This window comes from Mixophyes fleayi, chromosome 12 (assembly GCF_038048845.1).
Source record: "Mixophyes fleayi isolate aMixFle1 chromosome 12, aMixFle1.hap1, whole genome shotgun sequence".
NCBI classification, from domain to species: Eukaryota; Metazoa; Chordata; class Amphibia; order Anura; family Limnodynastidae; genus Mixophyes; species Mixophyes fleayi.
The window spans coordinates 46,509,652-46,526,000 of NC_134413.1; the positions used below are offsets into that span (position 1 = coordinate 46,509,652).

Below are 16,349 nucleotides of genomic sequence, written 5' to 3' on the forward strand. Positions count from 1 at the left end.
ATTTTGCACAGGTATAATACATTGCAGAAGGCACAGAGTGACCCTTGCCTTTAGCTGTCCCATTCTCAGCCATTGTCCTGCTTCTTAAAATAATTATTAAAAGAAATGCAGACAAAAGGGAGACTGTAAAATTCTGGAGTCTCCTATTCCAGAAAGACTCTCTTTAAACTATAAGCAAACCTCCCAATGCAAAAACCTGTAAAGTACTGTCTGTGAAAATTTACACCTGAAATAACTCACAAAACAATCATAAACCTCCACAAATGACTATAGAATACAAGCCTGTACACAGCAGGTATCAAAAGTCTGTCAGCAGAGGAGAGGCAAAGCAGAGGATCTGGGCAGTGCTGACACGCTGTTCACTTCAGTGTCTCCACGAGCAGACTCGGTCCTACGCGTGGGAAGAACAGCCTGGGAGGAAGGAAGTTATTGTAAAACTCCTCCCCTTCCTGCTGCCTCTGCCCGCCCTGCTTGCCTCCGCATCCTGGCCTCATCCAGCAAAATGGCCACCACGGAATACTGGGCGCGCGCTATATTAATAACAGGAGCGCGCCCCACTTCAAGCGGACTAACTCACCTCTAAATGAGTGTGAGCGCCGCTATGTCCCCATTCTATAACTGCTCGTTGCCATAGGGTCGAGCGGGGACTTGCCGACACAGGACGCGGCAGGGGAGAAGAGGCTGATACAGCCTCACTCCCTCTGACCGCTACTGATGCAGGGAACCGTGGGCGCGGATTCTATCCGATAAAACAGGCTTCTTCACACAGCCCCCCTCCACTATCTATGGGAATGCCGGCTGTAGGTGCAAAGTAAAAGAGCACCAGGCTTCTGATACCTGCGCTGGGGTCCCCAGAGAGCAGAGCTAGGTCCTACTCACTGTTTTTCTGGGTCTTACACCGAACCCTGCGTTGCACCTAAGGGAAAGAAAATAAAAACATGTAAACCTATAAGACTAACAGAGTATAGGCAGAAACCTATACTCTAGTGACCTTAGCTCCAAGTCACTTAAAAAAAACCGAGGATTTCTCTGGAGAGGAGGGGCATAGCAGGGGAGGAGTACAAAGACTTAGCAGTTAAAGTGACAAGACTCCTGAGCCCACTACTATACCACAATGTCTCGCAGTGTCCCCCAATGGCAGGGAAGAGAAAGCAGTATTGTTACAGACTTCCTCCTGTCTTCAGTGATACAAATTTGCAATTAGTTTTACCTATACTGTTTGAAAGGTAATGTTTATCCCCAGGCACTGCAAAGTACATGAAAAATTAATTAAGAAAAGTGAAATCCTAATGTGTAACATCACAAGCAGGATGTTTTTTTGCACAGGTTAAAGTGCCTTTGTTAAGGCTTTAGGAATGCTTTGAAAAAACATCATTAGCGGGACTCTTACTACAGGCAAAATTAGACATTCTGAATTACTAAGAAATGATTTATTGGCTATAAAGACCTCATTTATATTTCAGCCCACAGGAAAGAAAGAAGCCATTAATGTCACAGCTTTCATATGAAATGTGTAAGCTGTGGGGGAAAAAAATAGGTGAGGAATAAAAAAAAAAAAATTGGATGAAAGTTTTATGCCCACTGCCATTTTATATTGCATTCTACGGTTAAATAATTCAACTTTTAACATTGTTTTCCAATTGTTTGTGTAGCAAACATTTTTTTTCTATTATTATTTTAGTAACGTGTTAGCCAGAAAAATCTATGTGATGTTAAATACTTTTGTGTCAAAAATGACAAGTATTATTTATGACATGGACACACTTCACACCCCACAGCAGAGTGACTCCAGATATCTGAACTCATAGGACTTTTACTCTTCTATCCCTAACGATAACCTTTGTTTTACTACTTTAGCTTATCTTAATGATGTACCCCCCCCCCCCCCCCCCTACAAATTTCTTGATGTAACAGCTCTTAAATGTTTTGCCTTTTCCTCATTCATTTGTAAACTTGCCTGATAAAAGGGCCTCTGTGCTCTGAAAGCGACGAAATATAATAATTTTTTTTTGGGTTAGACAATAAAGGTATCACTCCTATAATACTTTTGTCTTTTTTGACACAAAAGTATTTAACATCACAAACATTGTTTTCCAAAAGATAGGAGCAGTTATTGCTATCAACCACCAAATAAATGTTGCATTTTAATAGAGACAAGAGCCACCTATTACGCATGCTCAATCAATTTACCTAAAAGATAGTAGTAATTGATAAAAGTAGCGCTTCCCTAAGAATGCAGCCTGTTACATGTAGTGGAGAGTCCACTCCCTTCACAAACAAATACAAAATATGCAATAAAAGACACACATGTAATACTTGGCGCACACCTTTTCACATATGATGGCACATTTCTCATGAATCACATGATATTACCGTCCTATAACCAGGTTGGTGTTCTCTATCCTTCTTTTTCAATACACATAGAGAATCTGGAATCCAGGCTCATAAAAAAGATACATTTCATAACACAAACATTAAAAGTCCAGTGAAATCCCATAAAGAGGTTCTTTCTTCCACCTTGGGATTGAGAATTAAAGTTGCACCAAACCAATCTTGTGTGAATACCATCAGATCCCCCAAAAGATGTATGCTTACAGGACTTCAAATAATGTAGAGCATTAATACATATCAGCCATGGATGTCAACACCGGATTCAATCACAGGATCCGTTCCACAACACCAGATTGAACAAGGATATTCACATGTCACAAATCGAATAAAGATGCAGGATGATCCAGTTGATGTCACGGACCTGCTTGCATCTGAATAGCCAACGCGTTTCGACTCAGACAAGAGTCTTTTTTGAAGTAAGTTCACTATCTTCTAATGCCTCTTATTTATACTCATGTTTGGCGCGGAAAAACGGAGGAACAGTCTCACTCTGAATTCCGTCCGACGCCAGAGAGAGGCTTGACTCACATACTGTTACTTCCGCAACTTCCGAAAACGTAAGTTGAAAGGAAAAACTTTATCGGTACACTTCATAAAGCAACAAGATGCCTGTCACTATAAAGTATCCGGGACTAATGGAATCTATCCGGCTTCTTATAAATTAAAATAACATATAACACATCATAAAATATAAAATCATATGTATATATGAACATAAAACCATACATGTAAAAATATGAAAGGTAAGAACACACATAATAAAAAGAAAAGAAAACAAAAAATCCATAATTTTGAAATATACGGAGAGTTTTTCTTCTCTGTCTTCATCATAATTTTCATGATCTTCATACTTACACAATGTGTCCCAGTTGGATCCAGAAAATAAAGAAAGATATACAGAGCATTGTCATAATTCTATAATGGTTCATATATACACAGCACTCTGAATAACAATGGTACTAATAAAGTGACGTCATACAAGACTATACTAATGCAAATACAAAAGAGAGGACTGGTCTATACGTCAAACATAAGTGGACTTGAAACAGGTACATCAGAAACAAATAACCAATCAATAGTATGACCCATGATGTTGGATTATAAGAACCACTTTAGTTCAAATTCTATATTTAGACCTCTGGGGGTCAAGGTTTTTAATAGAAAGAGCCACTTAATTTCAGCCTTAGAGAGGGAGCCCGCAACATCTTTATTCTTCCACCTACCTTCAAATCACTTGTATGCCACAAAATTGTTTGATGTCCTCTGGTTTGCACATGTGTTGATTTTTAAAGTGATTAGATACTGAGTGCTTCTCTAAACCTTTACGGATGTTATATATGTGTTCACTTACTCCAATCTTTAGAGGACCCGTAGTTTTCCAACATAAAATTTGCCACATTTACATTCTATGATATAAATCACATTACTAGTATGGCATGTAATGAACTGCTCAATCTTCAGTGAATACCCATTGATGTCCAAACTGGTGACCTTGCTGGTCTTTGATCTTATGGTTTTAGAAGCCAAGCATAATCCACACAGGTGGAAGCCAATGGTCCTCACTGATTTTCTAAATTCTTCTGTAAATGCACTCCTTACTAATTGATCCTTGAGATTAGGAGCTTTTTTGTACACAAAAACAGGTTTTTCAGGTAACCAATTGCCTATGATGTTATCTTTCAATAAGATTCCCCAATATTTCCTGAAGATCTTTTCAATATTCTTAAAATCTTTACTATACTGTGAAATGAAGGCACAATCATACTTTTGACACCGATCACCAGATAGTTTTGTTTTAGAACTCAGAAGGGTATCTGTATTGATCATAGACACTTTTTTTTCCACTTGATTTAAAAAGTTTTCATTGTACCCCTTATTTATAAATGCTGACTTTAAATCATGGATCTGATCCTGACAGACTTGCTACAATTACGTCTAATCCTTTTCATTTGTCCATAAAGAATATTGTCCAGCCATCTTTGATAATGATTACTGTCATACTGGATATATCCTATGATGTCAGTCGGTTTCTTATATGTCTTTGTCTGTATTCCTCCTGCATCTATATAGACCGTTATGTCTAAAAAGTTGACACTGGATTTACTTGAATCAAAAGAAAGTTCGATAAACTGATCATTAGTATTCAAATAATCATAAAAAACTTGAAGTTCCATCTCGGAACCCCTCCAGATGAAAAAAATATTGTCAATGTACCGACACCAGGTCACCAGGCTCGCCCCGAAGTCATGCCCTTCCCACACATGTGCAAACCAGAGGACATCAAACAATTTTGTGGCATACAAGTGATTGAAGGTAGTTGGAAGAATAGAGATGTTGCGGGCTCCCTCTCTAAGGCTGAAATTAAGTGGATCTTTCTATTAAAAACCTTGACCCCCAGAGGTCTAAATATAGAATTTGAACTAAAGTGGTTCTTATAATCCAACATCATGGGTCATACTATTGATTGTTTTTTTGTTTCTGATGTACCTGTTTCAAGTCCACTTATGTTTGACGTATAGACCAGTCCTCTCTTTTGTATTTGCATTAGTATAGTCTTGTATGACGTCACTTTATTAGTACCATTGTTATTCAGAGTGCTGTGTATATATGAACCATTATAGAATTATGACAACGCTCTGTATATCTTTCTTTATTTTCTGGATCCAACTGGGACACATTGTGTAAGTATGAAGATCATGAAAATTATGATGAAGACAGAGAAGAAAAGCTCTCCGCATATTTCAAGATTATGGATTTTTTGTTTTCTTTTCTTTTTGTTATGTGTGTTCTTACCTTTCATATTTTTACATGTATGGTTTTATGTTCATATATACATATGATTTTATATTTTATGATGTGTTATATGTTAGTTATTTTAATTTATAAGAAGCCGGATAGATTCCATTAGTCCCGGATACTTTATAGTGACAGGCATCTTGTTGCTATTATGAAGTGTACCGATAAAGTTTTTCCTTTCAACTTACGTTTTCGGAAGTTGCGGAAGTAACAGTATGTGAGTCAAGCCTCTCTCTGGCGTCGGATGGAATTCAGAGTGAGACTGTTCCTCCGTTTTTCCGCGCCAAACATGAGTATAAATAAGAGGCATTAGAAGATAGTGAACTTACCTTGAAAAAGACTCTTGTCTGAGTCGAAACGCGTTGGTTATTCAGATGCAAACAGGTCCGTGACATCAGCTGGATCATCCTGCATCTTTAATCGATTTGTGACATGTGAATATCCTTGTTCAATCTGGTGTTGTGGAACGGATCCTGTGGAGACATCCATGGCTGATATGTATTAATGCTCTACATTATTTGAAGTCCTGTAAGCATACATCTTTTGGGGGATCTGATGGTATTCACACAAGATTGGTTTGGTGCAACTTTAATTCTCAATCCCAAGGTGGAAGAAAGAACCTCTTTATGGGATTTCACTGGACTTTTAATGTTTGTGTTATGAAATGTATCTTTTTTATGAGCCTGGATTCCAGATTCTCTATGTGTATTGAGAAAGAAGGATAGAGAACACCAACCTGGTTATAGGACGGTAATATCATGTGATTCATGAGAAATGTGCCATCATATGTGAAAAGGTGTGCGCCAAGTATTACATGTGTGTCAATCAATTTACCTGCTCATACGTACTGAATAAAATTAAGAAGCACCTTGAACAGCTAACCAATTGCTGTATGTAAACTTCAAGGGCTAATTTAATCCATGGTGGAAGACACAGTTTAATACATTTCATAACCCTCTTCTCAATCCTCCCTCTAACATTCCAGCATAAAATGAGACAACTTTTCAAAGTTCTAACATTTAATTTATTGTGAATGGAAATTCTTTGTTGTATTTTAATTTTCAACTCAAGAGCCTTTTAAAAAATAACAATACTTTTCTATGCGCCATAAAATCAGATGAGAAACCGAACATTTGCGCAGTTAATAGAGAAAAATAAGAGACAACAGGGTGTACTATTGTGGATTTAGAAAATATTCTACACATAATGGAATGGGGACGGACAATACACAATAAGAAGCTAAACATTTCACATTATTGTGTTGAATTGCTTATAACTGAAATGTGTAAAAAAACAAAACAAAAAACAAATGTCAATCTGTGTGTGCATTTATATTATTGAATGCTGAAAATAAAGAGGGTGCCTGTTTTTTTTCTCACACCCATCCCATAAATCGATTCTTAATGTAAGGGATGTGCATGTGTATTGCACATCAGACACATCTAGAAGGCTGACTAGGCAAACTCCACTAATAGGATGAGCAGGCAGAACCTGCAGCTGAAATAACACTTTTCGTCCACCAAGTAAATAATACAGGGGTATTTTAAGGCGCTATATTTCCCCTTTCAGCTCATTGGCCAATTATTAGGAACTAAGAAGGGAGAGAAGACATTGTAATGAAAACATCCCTAAACTCAGTCTGCTTAAGAAAGCTGAATCCTCTCCTCATTGAATGAAACTGGGCATAGAAAATGGACAGCAACTGCTCAATATCTAGATGCTATTTGTGACTTAATAAGCAGAAAAATGCTCACCTACTTGCAGTGTATTGAGGGTTTTTTATTTCATATTTTTTATAAATATTAATTAAAACAATTACGTAAAGGCAAGTTATTCAGGACATTTATCCAATGCGAAAACAACATACAACTCAGTATAATGCTGTTTGCAAGGATAGTGGGACAAGTTAAACAGTTCCTGACCCTATTTCAGAGCCCAGCGATGTTGACATGCTTAGGAGAGTGTGGTCATCATCATTATTGGCAGCTTACAGACAGCTATTTAGAAATATGGATCTCCAGAGGAATGGTTAAATGTTTTTTTTTTAACAGTACAAGTTATCTATATTTATGTGCTATGTACAGTGATTTTTCATTAAACAGGTCAGTGAGAATGGGGGAACCTCCTTTAAACTGCATAAAATAGCAAAATAATATACGTGAAAGTACGTAAACCTAATCCTATCCTGCAGCCTATGTGTGTACCTCTAATATAGATAGCGTGTGATAGGACTTACAAGGCTAGAGCTGAGAATGAAGGTCAGAGTAATTGGCTTGTAGTTTTATAGACTTGTTTGCATGGATACATATTGTATAGGCTGATCATTTCATAAACATGAGTATGACCCCGTGGTCTCCATGGTTTAATTTGAGCTATACCAACTGCATATGAAGTCAATGTGGTTAGATTTATATTAAGTGATGCTTCTTTATTGGTTTTGAAAACATACTATGGTTGGTATATTTCACAGCCCACAAAACGATAAACAATAGCTAATGAAGGATACTGAACAATGCTTACCTGTGATCCTTTCTTGCTACCTGGTAAGTTGATGATAAGAGTTTTGCCTCTGATTCCACACACTGGTCTGAGAGGAAGAAAAAATTGTTACATTTAAATGCAATCACAATAAGTTGGATAGCTATTAAGTGTACAGCAGTGGAAAATTGAACAGACTAATATCTTTATAACGGTGGGAGTCATTTTCCCGATACTGGAAACGCCGGCAGTTACTACACCAACCAAAAAATACAGATCTTTACGTCCTACAATAAATAAATCTCGACTGACCTTAAAAATGACCAGTAACGTAACCGACAGTGTTGTGGGATATTCTGAAGGGAAGAAATCACGACACGCCGTTTACACGTCACTTAAAATGACGACTGTCCTATTAGCGCTTTTAAAGCGGCAATACTAGGGTTATGGGGCTACACCCGGCATTGCCGCTTTATAAGCACTGATAGGACAGTAGACATTTTAAGTGCTGTGTAAAAGGCATGTTGTGATTTCTTCCCTTCGGAAAGTCCCACAACACTGTTGGTTACGTTACTGGTCATTTTTAAGGTCAGTCGAGATTTATTTATTGTAGGACGTAAAGATCTGTATTTTTTGGTTGGTGTAGTAACTGCTGGCGTTTCCAGTATCGCGATTCCATACCCAACCCCTTTATAATGACTATAATGACCCCTTTATAAGAACTAGTATACAAACAAAATTAAACAATGCATAAAAAGGATACTGTATATTTTTAAGTGTTTCAGAAATCTAAATACAGGTCAGTGACCTGATTTAAAGGTACATATATAAAAGAGAATGTTCACATTTTTCTGTTCGTTGAAGAACCATTTTGTTGAGTGTGCAAGTACAAAGATCCTGCAAGATCCGTATGCAGCAGTTATGTCTCACTTGATAATATCTCTTGCTCCCTTGACTTAATTAGCCTGGCTCAGACAACAGTGTCAGCGAGATAGTTACTGCTGAAACTATGCAATTGTGCCAATTGACTAGAGTAGCTTTATGTATGTATCTTACATTTGGGAGGTCCAATAGGGGATAAACAGTAAGAATTCAGTCTCAGTACTGGCTACTATCATACTCTGAAATGAGAGAGGATAAAACATTGAGGCGCACCTGCACAAAGCTGGTCTATAGAGAACATAGCTTGTGGTTCAGTCCCCATTCATCTGCTCAGCTGCTTCAACAACCACCAATTTTCATAGAGTGGGAAGAGGGAAAAAATGGGCAAAAGATTTACAGCAATATTTGGAGTTAAAGAGACCTGTTTTCTGCTACATACTGCCACTTGTCCCCACTTCTAGCTTAGAAAATGTTCAAAAAAAAGTAGAAAGACAGTATGTGCCAGGTGTTAAAAATAAAAAAGTGCAATATTCATATGGTTCTATTAAACAGTACTGCCCTCTAGGCTCCTCCTTTTTTTGTCTGACTAGTCTTGATCTACAATCAAGGCGACTCGCAATGAGGTAAAAAGAATAACTGAAAAAAGCCATCATGACACAATTACTATATTAAATTTAAACATGTTTACTTAATACTCCTTACTTGCCTACTCCATTCAGGTCTCTACTGCACACGCACAAATTTGCCCCACTGTATTTACCAGAAACCTTGTCCAGAATAATGTTCTGCTGGCATTCAACATAAGGAAGGAGATGAATAAGTAGAAGGGGTGAGTGCAGGGAATGGAAGTAGCTGGCTGGGGCCTGTGTCAGAGCATGAATGGAACGTATAATTCTGCAAACTTTACTATACAGCCAGTGTCAACATATTTGTAGCTGCCCTATACATAAGAAAACACATTTGGTATAAAGTTCTCAGTGACACTGACAAAAGAGGAAATAACTAGAGATGGTCACTGACCCCCGTGTTTTGGTTTTGGATTCGGTTTTGGATCTGGATTACCGTCGTGTTTTGGTTTTGCAAAACCGCCATTGCGTGTTTTGGTTTTGGTTTTGTTTGGTTTTGTTTTGCTATTTTTTTGGAAAATCCATGTTTTTGGGCCTAAATTAACCCAATTTAGTGCTCTAACTGTTTTAGAGACAAGTAATCTAATTGTTGAGGTAATAAATCATCCAAAAAAACAGTTTAATTCTTCGTTGGTAGGCCTATTCTACACACAAAACAGATTGTCTTCCTCTCCATCTATGCATATTGGCAATGCAGCCATCGTCTTTGAATGTATATTACACCCTACACTTATAGTTAAATATGTAAAGAAATGGAAAAAGCCAGTTTGGTTTCTGTCTCTCAAGGCCCCCCTCCACTTGTATAAAATACCAAAAAATTCAGCCATTATAGACTGTACAATATTAATTGACATGGAGAAAGCCAGTTTGGTTTCTGTCTCTCTAGGCCCCCCTCCACTTGTATAAAATACTAAAAAATTCAGCCATTATAGACTGTACAATATTAATTGACATGGAGAAAGACAGTTTGGGGTCACTCTGTCTCTCTAGGCCCCCCTCCACTTGTATAAAATACCCAAAAATTCAGCCATTATAGACTGTACAATATTATGAAAAATAGACAAAGCCAGTTTAGGGTCACTCTGTCTATGAAACCCTACCCTTAAGGATAAATTGCCCTAACAGCAGCCTTTCAAGATGGTATGTGATATGGAAATGCCACAAGTCCCTTTCCTCTTTGGGGGTAGATTGCACCCTACACTTACATAGAAAGTTTTAAAAAGATGTTATCGGCATCATCTTCAGCTTAATCCTCACCCTCATCAGTGTGTACGTCATCATCACAGACTATCAATTCATCGCCGCTTGAATCCGCCATTAGAGAACAGTCAGTGCTTGGATGTCTTGGATGGTGAAGGCCTTCCTCGTGGAAGATGTAGTTCATTTTTATAAACATCATTTTCTCCACATTTTTGGGAAGTAACCTTCTACGGCGATCACGGACTAAGTTCCCTGCTGTGCTGAACACTCGTTCAGAGTACACACTGGAGGGTGGGCAGCTTAGGTATTGCAAAGCAAGTTTGTACATGGGTTTCCAAATGGCCTGCTTTTCTTCCCAGTAAGGAAAGGGACTGTCTGACATTTCCATATCAACTACCTCTTGAAAGTAATCCTCCACCATCCTTTGCATGTTTATACTCATATTGGATGGAGTTATGGGCAAAGTGAAACATTTTTTTGAAAAATCCTTCAAACCAGCCCAGATGTTAAATTGTTCTGGTCTGCCCCCTGTGTCTTCCCTGCTTCTTTTTTGGAAATTTAATTTTTTACGAGCAACAGCTTGAGAAAGTGAAGGAGGACACGTCGTCAAGCCGAGGCCCAGTTCAGCGGCCAACTTGCTGAGCAATAGCTCCTTGCAAAAGTTCACATCTCGCTCATTTACAAGTAAAGACTCAATGTAGGTTTTAAACCTTGGATCAAGCACAGTGGCCAAAACGTACTGATCCGAGTTCAAGATCTTAATAACTCGAGGATCATTGTGAAGCGAATTAAGTACTTGATCGACAAGGCCAACATACTTTGCTGAATTGCTTGCTTTCAGCTCCTCCTTCATTTTCTCAAGCTGCTTTTCCAATAGTCTAATTAAAGGAATGACTTGGCTCAAACTAGCAGAGTCTGCACTGACCTCACATGTCACAACTTCAAATGGTTTCAGCACCTTGCACAGCACTGAAAGGATTCCCCACTGTGCAAGAGTGAAATACATCCCCCCTCCTTTCCCAATGTCATGACTTGTGCAATATGCTTGGATGGCTTTGCGCTGTTCCTCCATCCTCTGAAGCATGTACAGGGTGGAATTCCACCGAGTTACCACCTCTTGCTTAAGTTGGTGGCAGGGCAAGTTAAACTGCTCTTGGAGCTGCTGTAATCTCCTACATGCTGTGGCTGAATGCCTGAAATGGCCTAAATTTTACGGGCCACCGAAAGCATCTCCTGCACCTCACGGTTATTTCGTAGGAAGCTCTGCACCACCAAGTTGATGGTGTGAGCAAAACAGGGAATATGTTGGAAATCACCCAGCTGTAATGCTCGCACTATATTGTTGGCGTTATCTGAAATGACATACCCTGGGGTGAGTCCGAGTGGTATAAGCCATGCATCAATCACATCTCTCAGTTTGCGTAACAAATTGTCAGCCGTATGCCTGTTAGTGAAGCCGGTGATACAAAGAGTGGCCTGCCTGTGACAAATGTTACGTAGTGGTGTACATGCTGCTGCTGTTCCTGCTGGTGAAGGTGAATGACCAACCCAGTGGGCTGTCACAGTCATATAGTCTTTGGTTTGGCCACTTCCACTTTCCACATATCTGTGGTTAAGTGAACAGTGGGCAGAATGGCATTTTTCAGCGCAATCTCTACATTTTTACACACTTTTTGGTATAGTTGTGGAATAGCTTTACGGGAGAAATGGTGTCGCGGTGGAATTCTGTAACGCGGACACAAAACCTCAATTAACTGTGAAAAACCAGCTGCGTTTATTGTGGAGATTGGACGCAGATCTAACACTAACATTGCAGCCATGGCGTCTGTGATTCGCTTGGCGACTGGGTGACTGCTGTCATATTTGCTTCCCCTCGCAAATGATTGTTTCACAGTTAATTGCTGAAATGTAGGACTGCTCATTTTATTAACCTGCCTCTGGGATGACGATTCACCCCCAGCAGCAGCAACAGCAGCAGCAGGACTAACGCTTTCTTCAGAGGAATCAATAATAGTGCCGAAGTCATCCAGCCTTAAGTGGGATGTCGGGCTAACTCCGAGCGCTACTGAGGATATTGATGAGGATGGTGTGGTGGGTGTATTTTGTAGCCGTCGGTATGTCGGTGAGCGGAGGGTCTTAGCTGATGAGGGAGTGCTTGTATTCTTTTGGGAAGAACTTTCAGCTTTTCCCAACACTTTGCCATGAACTCTCGTTAAATGGCATAACATAGACGAGGTTCCAAGATGGTTAAGGTCCCTCCCTCGACTTACTGTGGCTTCACATACACTACAAATGGCTATACAATTGTTGTCTGGATTTGGGTAGAAATAATTCCACACATAAGAAGTGGATTTTTTTGTTTTATGCCCAGGCATGACAATGGCCTTTTTCTTGTCACGTGCCAGAACTGCTGCAGGACTTACACAAACAACCTCATCCTCATCAACATCCTCATTAGCGCCCTCGTCGCCTACACAAATCTCCCCCTCATCCTCTTCTAATTCCAAAGTGGCATCCTCAATTTGGGTATCACCGGCTACACTCGGGCTATTAAGGCACACATCAGCAGAATGCTCACGATTAGACATCCCACTGTTGGATGGACTCTCCACAGGGATTGTTGTCATTTGTGAATCAGAGCAAATATTCTCCTGTAATGCCTCACTGTTATCTTGCAGCTCGGCTTTGACGCGTAACAGTAGTTGTGCACCAATTGTAGGCTGGGTAACTTTTTGGGATCTGCCACTAATAGCCAAAGGTGAAGGCCTCATTCTCTCTTTGCCACTGCGTGTGTAGAATGGCATGCTTGCAATTTTTTTTTTATCGTCACTTAACTTTTGCTCAGTTACACTTCTTTTTCGCTTCAATACAGTAATTTTTTTTTTGGTTTTTGTTTTTTGCACTAATTTGAAAACACTCTGTTGTTTAACATCGCCTTGGCCAGATGACGTACTGGGAACACTAACATCAGGACTGGTGACAGAACCTGGTTGCTCATTCAGATCATATGTGGACTGCTTTGAATCCATTCTGAGCGCAAACCACTGGGGAGTGCTAAAAATTATTTAGTAGATACTGCTGACAGTTATGACTTTTGACAGCCAGAAATATTAATGCACAATTAGGGAGGACACCCCAAAAGCACTGAGGAGTGCTAAAAATTATTTAGTAGATACTGCTGACAGATATGACTTTTGACAGCCAGAAATATTAATGCACAATTAGGGAGGACACCCCAAAAGCACTGAGTGCTAAAAATTATTTAGTAGAGACTGCTGACAGATATGACTTTTGACAGCCAGAAATATTAATGCACAATTAGGGAGGACACCCCAAAAGCACTGAGGAGTGCTAAAAATTATTTAGTAGATACTGCTGACAGATATGACTTTTGACAGCCAGAAATATTAATGCACAATTAGGGAGGACACCCCAAAAGCACTGAGTGCTAAAAATTATTTAGTAGATACTGCTGACAGATATGACTTTTGACAGCCAGAAATATTAATGCACAATTAGGGAGGACACCCCAAAAGCACTGAGGAGTGCTAAAAATTATTTAGTAGATACTGCTGACAGATATGACTTTTGACAGCCAGAAATATTAATGCACAATTAGGGAGGACACCCCAAAAGCACTGAGGAGTGCTAAAAATTATTTAGTAGATACTGCTGACAGATATGACTTTTGACAGCCAGAAATATTAATGCACAATTAGGGAGGACACCCCAAAAGCACTGAGGAGTGCTAAAAATTATTTAGTAGATACTGCTGACAGATATGACTTTTGACAGCCAGAAATATTAATGCACAATTAGGGAGGACACCCCAAAAGCACTGAGGAGTGCTAAAAATTATTTAGTAGATACTGCTGACAGATATGACTTTTGAAAGCCAGAAATATTAATGCACAATTAGGGAGGACACCCCAAAAGCACTGAGGAGTGCTAAAAATTATTTAGTAGATACTGCTGACAGATATGACTTTTGACAGCCAGAAATATTAATGCACAATTAGGGAGGACACCCCAAAAGCACTGAGGAGTGCTAAAAATTATTTAGTAGATACTGCTGACAGATATGACTTTTGACAGCCAGAAATATTAATGCACAATTAGGGAGGACACCCCAAAAGCACTGAGGTGTGCTAAAAATTATTTAGTAGATACTGCTGACAGAAATGACTTTTGACAGCCAGAAATATTAATGCACAATTAGGGAGGACACCCCAAAAGCACTGAGGAGTGCTAAAAATTATTTAGTAGATACTGCTGACAGATATGACTTTTGACAGCCAGAAATATTAATGCACAATTAGGGAGGACACCCCAAAAGCACTGAGGAGTGCTAAAAATTATTTAGTAGAAACTGCTGACAGATATGACTTTTGACAGCCAGAAATATTAATGCACAATTAGGGAGGACACCCCAAAAGCACTGAGGAGTGCTAAAAATTATTTAGTAGATACTGCAGACAGATATGACTTTTGACAGCCAGAAATATTAATGCACAATTAGGGAGGACACCCCAAAAGCACTGAGTGCTAAAAATTATTTAGTAGATACTGCTGACAGATATGACTTTTGACAGCCAGAAATATTTATGCACAATTATGGGGGACACCCCAAAAGCCCTGGGGAGTGCCAAATATGAAGAAAAAATAATAAACCTCTATCCTCCTCTCTGCACTAGCGATTTTGGTTAGAGCAATTGCAAGAACAATATTGTATTCTCTGTCCCTGCTCTAATTAGCCTATGACTACACCCTGCTCTCTCCCTCTGTCAAATGGCGATGGATTGCTGTGGAGGCGTGTATTTATAAAGTTGAAGTATCGCGAGAACCGAGCCCCGAGATCCGACGACGTCACAATGACGTTCGGCCTCGATTTGGATTCGGAATGGGCGGGAGAGTACCGAGCTGCTCAGCTCGGTACTCAGATACCCAAAGTTCGGGTGGGATCGGTTCTCGGAGAACCGGACCCGCCCATCTCTAGAAATAACCATCACAGCTATACCAGTGTTCAAGCCATGTCATAGTTTAAGTGTTAAGTAATAGGTTGCTATGAAGCACTAAAAAACCCCAATAATAATTTAGAAGTGATGAAATATTTGGGAATAGTGCCAGGCTCATTACTCACAATATGAGTTTTTCAACTACTGACAGCAATTTTTCTATATACTTCCTGTTAAATGTCCAACTTCTCTAGTTTTTTTGATTGATTTACTATTTTACATATGATAGCTTACACAGAGTCTTAGGGGTATATTTACTAAACGAAGTGGAGGTGTTGCCTATAGCAACCAATCAGATTATAGTTATCATTTATTTAGTACATTCTACAAAATGACAGCTAGAATCTGATTGGTTGCTATAGGCAACATCTCCACTTTTTCAAACCCGAAGTTTAGTAAATATACCCCCTAGTCTTGTGCAGACAGAAACATTAGGAGTGGAAGGACATGACTGTCTGTAATCACACTCTGCTTTGCAGATACATGTCTGATTTCCTCCCTTCAGTCCACTTGTGCAATAATTTTCATAATAACTGTGCCAATGAATATACATGCAGATTCACCAAGCATTGGACATATTTGTACTCATCACTTTCTAAACACATGTACTTGCATGTACTATGTCATTATAATGTAACACAAAAAATGAATGCAGTGGAAGGAGTCAACTAATCAGGACAATCCCATAACAATTTTCTGTAGTGCCTGCTGTATGTAGCATATGAAAACCAAATTTTAATTGTAAATTTACAGACACTTGGATATTTGACTGTTTTATTGTGTGTCGGTAAAAAAACATTTGCCTATTTATGTACAATATACTTAGAAAGTGGCAAAATGAATACCAATACTTTACTAACAATTGCCTTGTGTTTGGAAAATTAATCAACTCTATAAATGGATAGACTCTAGCTTCTCATCTCTATTTGAGCCCAAATCACTGCCATCATTTTGTGCACAA

The 16,349-nt window shown here is 39.0% G+C and overlaps 1 protein-coding gene across 1 annotated transcript in view; it reads right to left on the reverse strand.

Moving 5' to 3' along the window:
• Positions 1 to 8,783, reverse strand: part of LOC142108926 (uncharacterized) — a 42,056-nt gene extending 33,273 nt beyond the window's left edge. The window contains exons 1-2 of the mRNA XM_075192905.1: positions 8,722 to 8,783; positions 7,708 to 7,774 (exon numbers count right to left, since the gene is read on the reverse strand). Coding sequence (XP_075049006.1) covers positions 7,708 to 7,774; positions 8,722 to 8,783 — 129 coding nt within the window. The remainder of the gene's footprint in view (positions 1 to 7,707; positions 7,775 to 8,721) is intronic.
• Between the last annotated feature and the right edge of the window lie 7,566 nt (positions 8,784 to 16,349).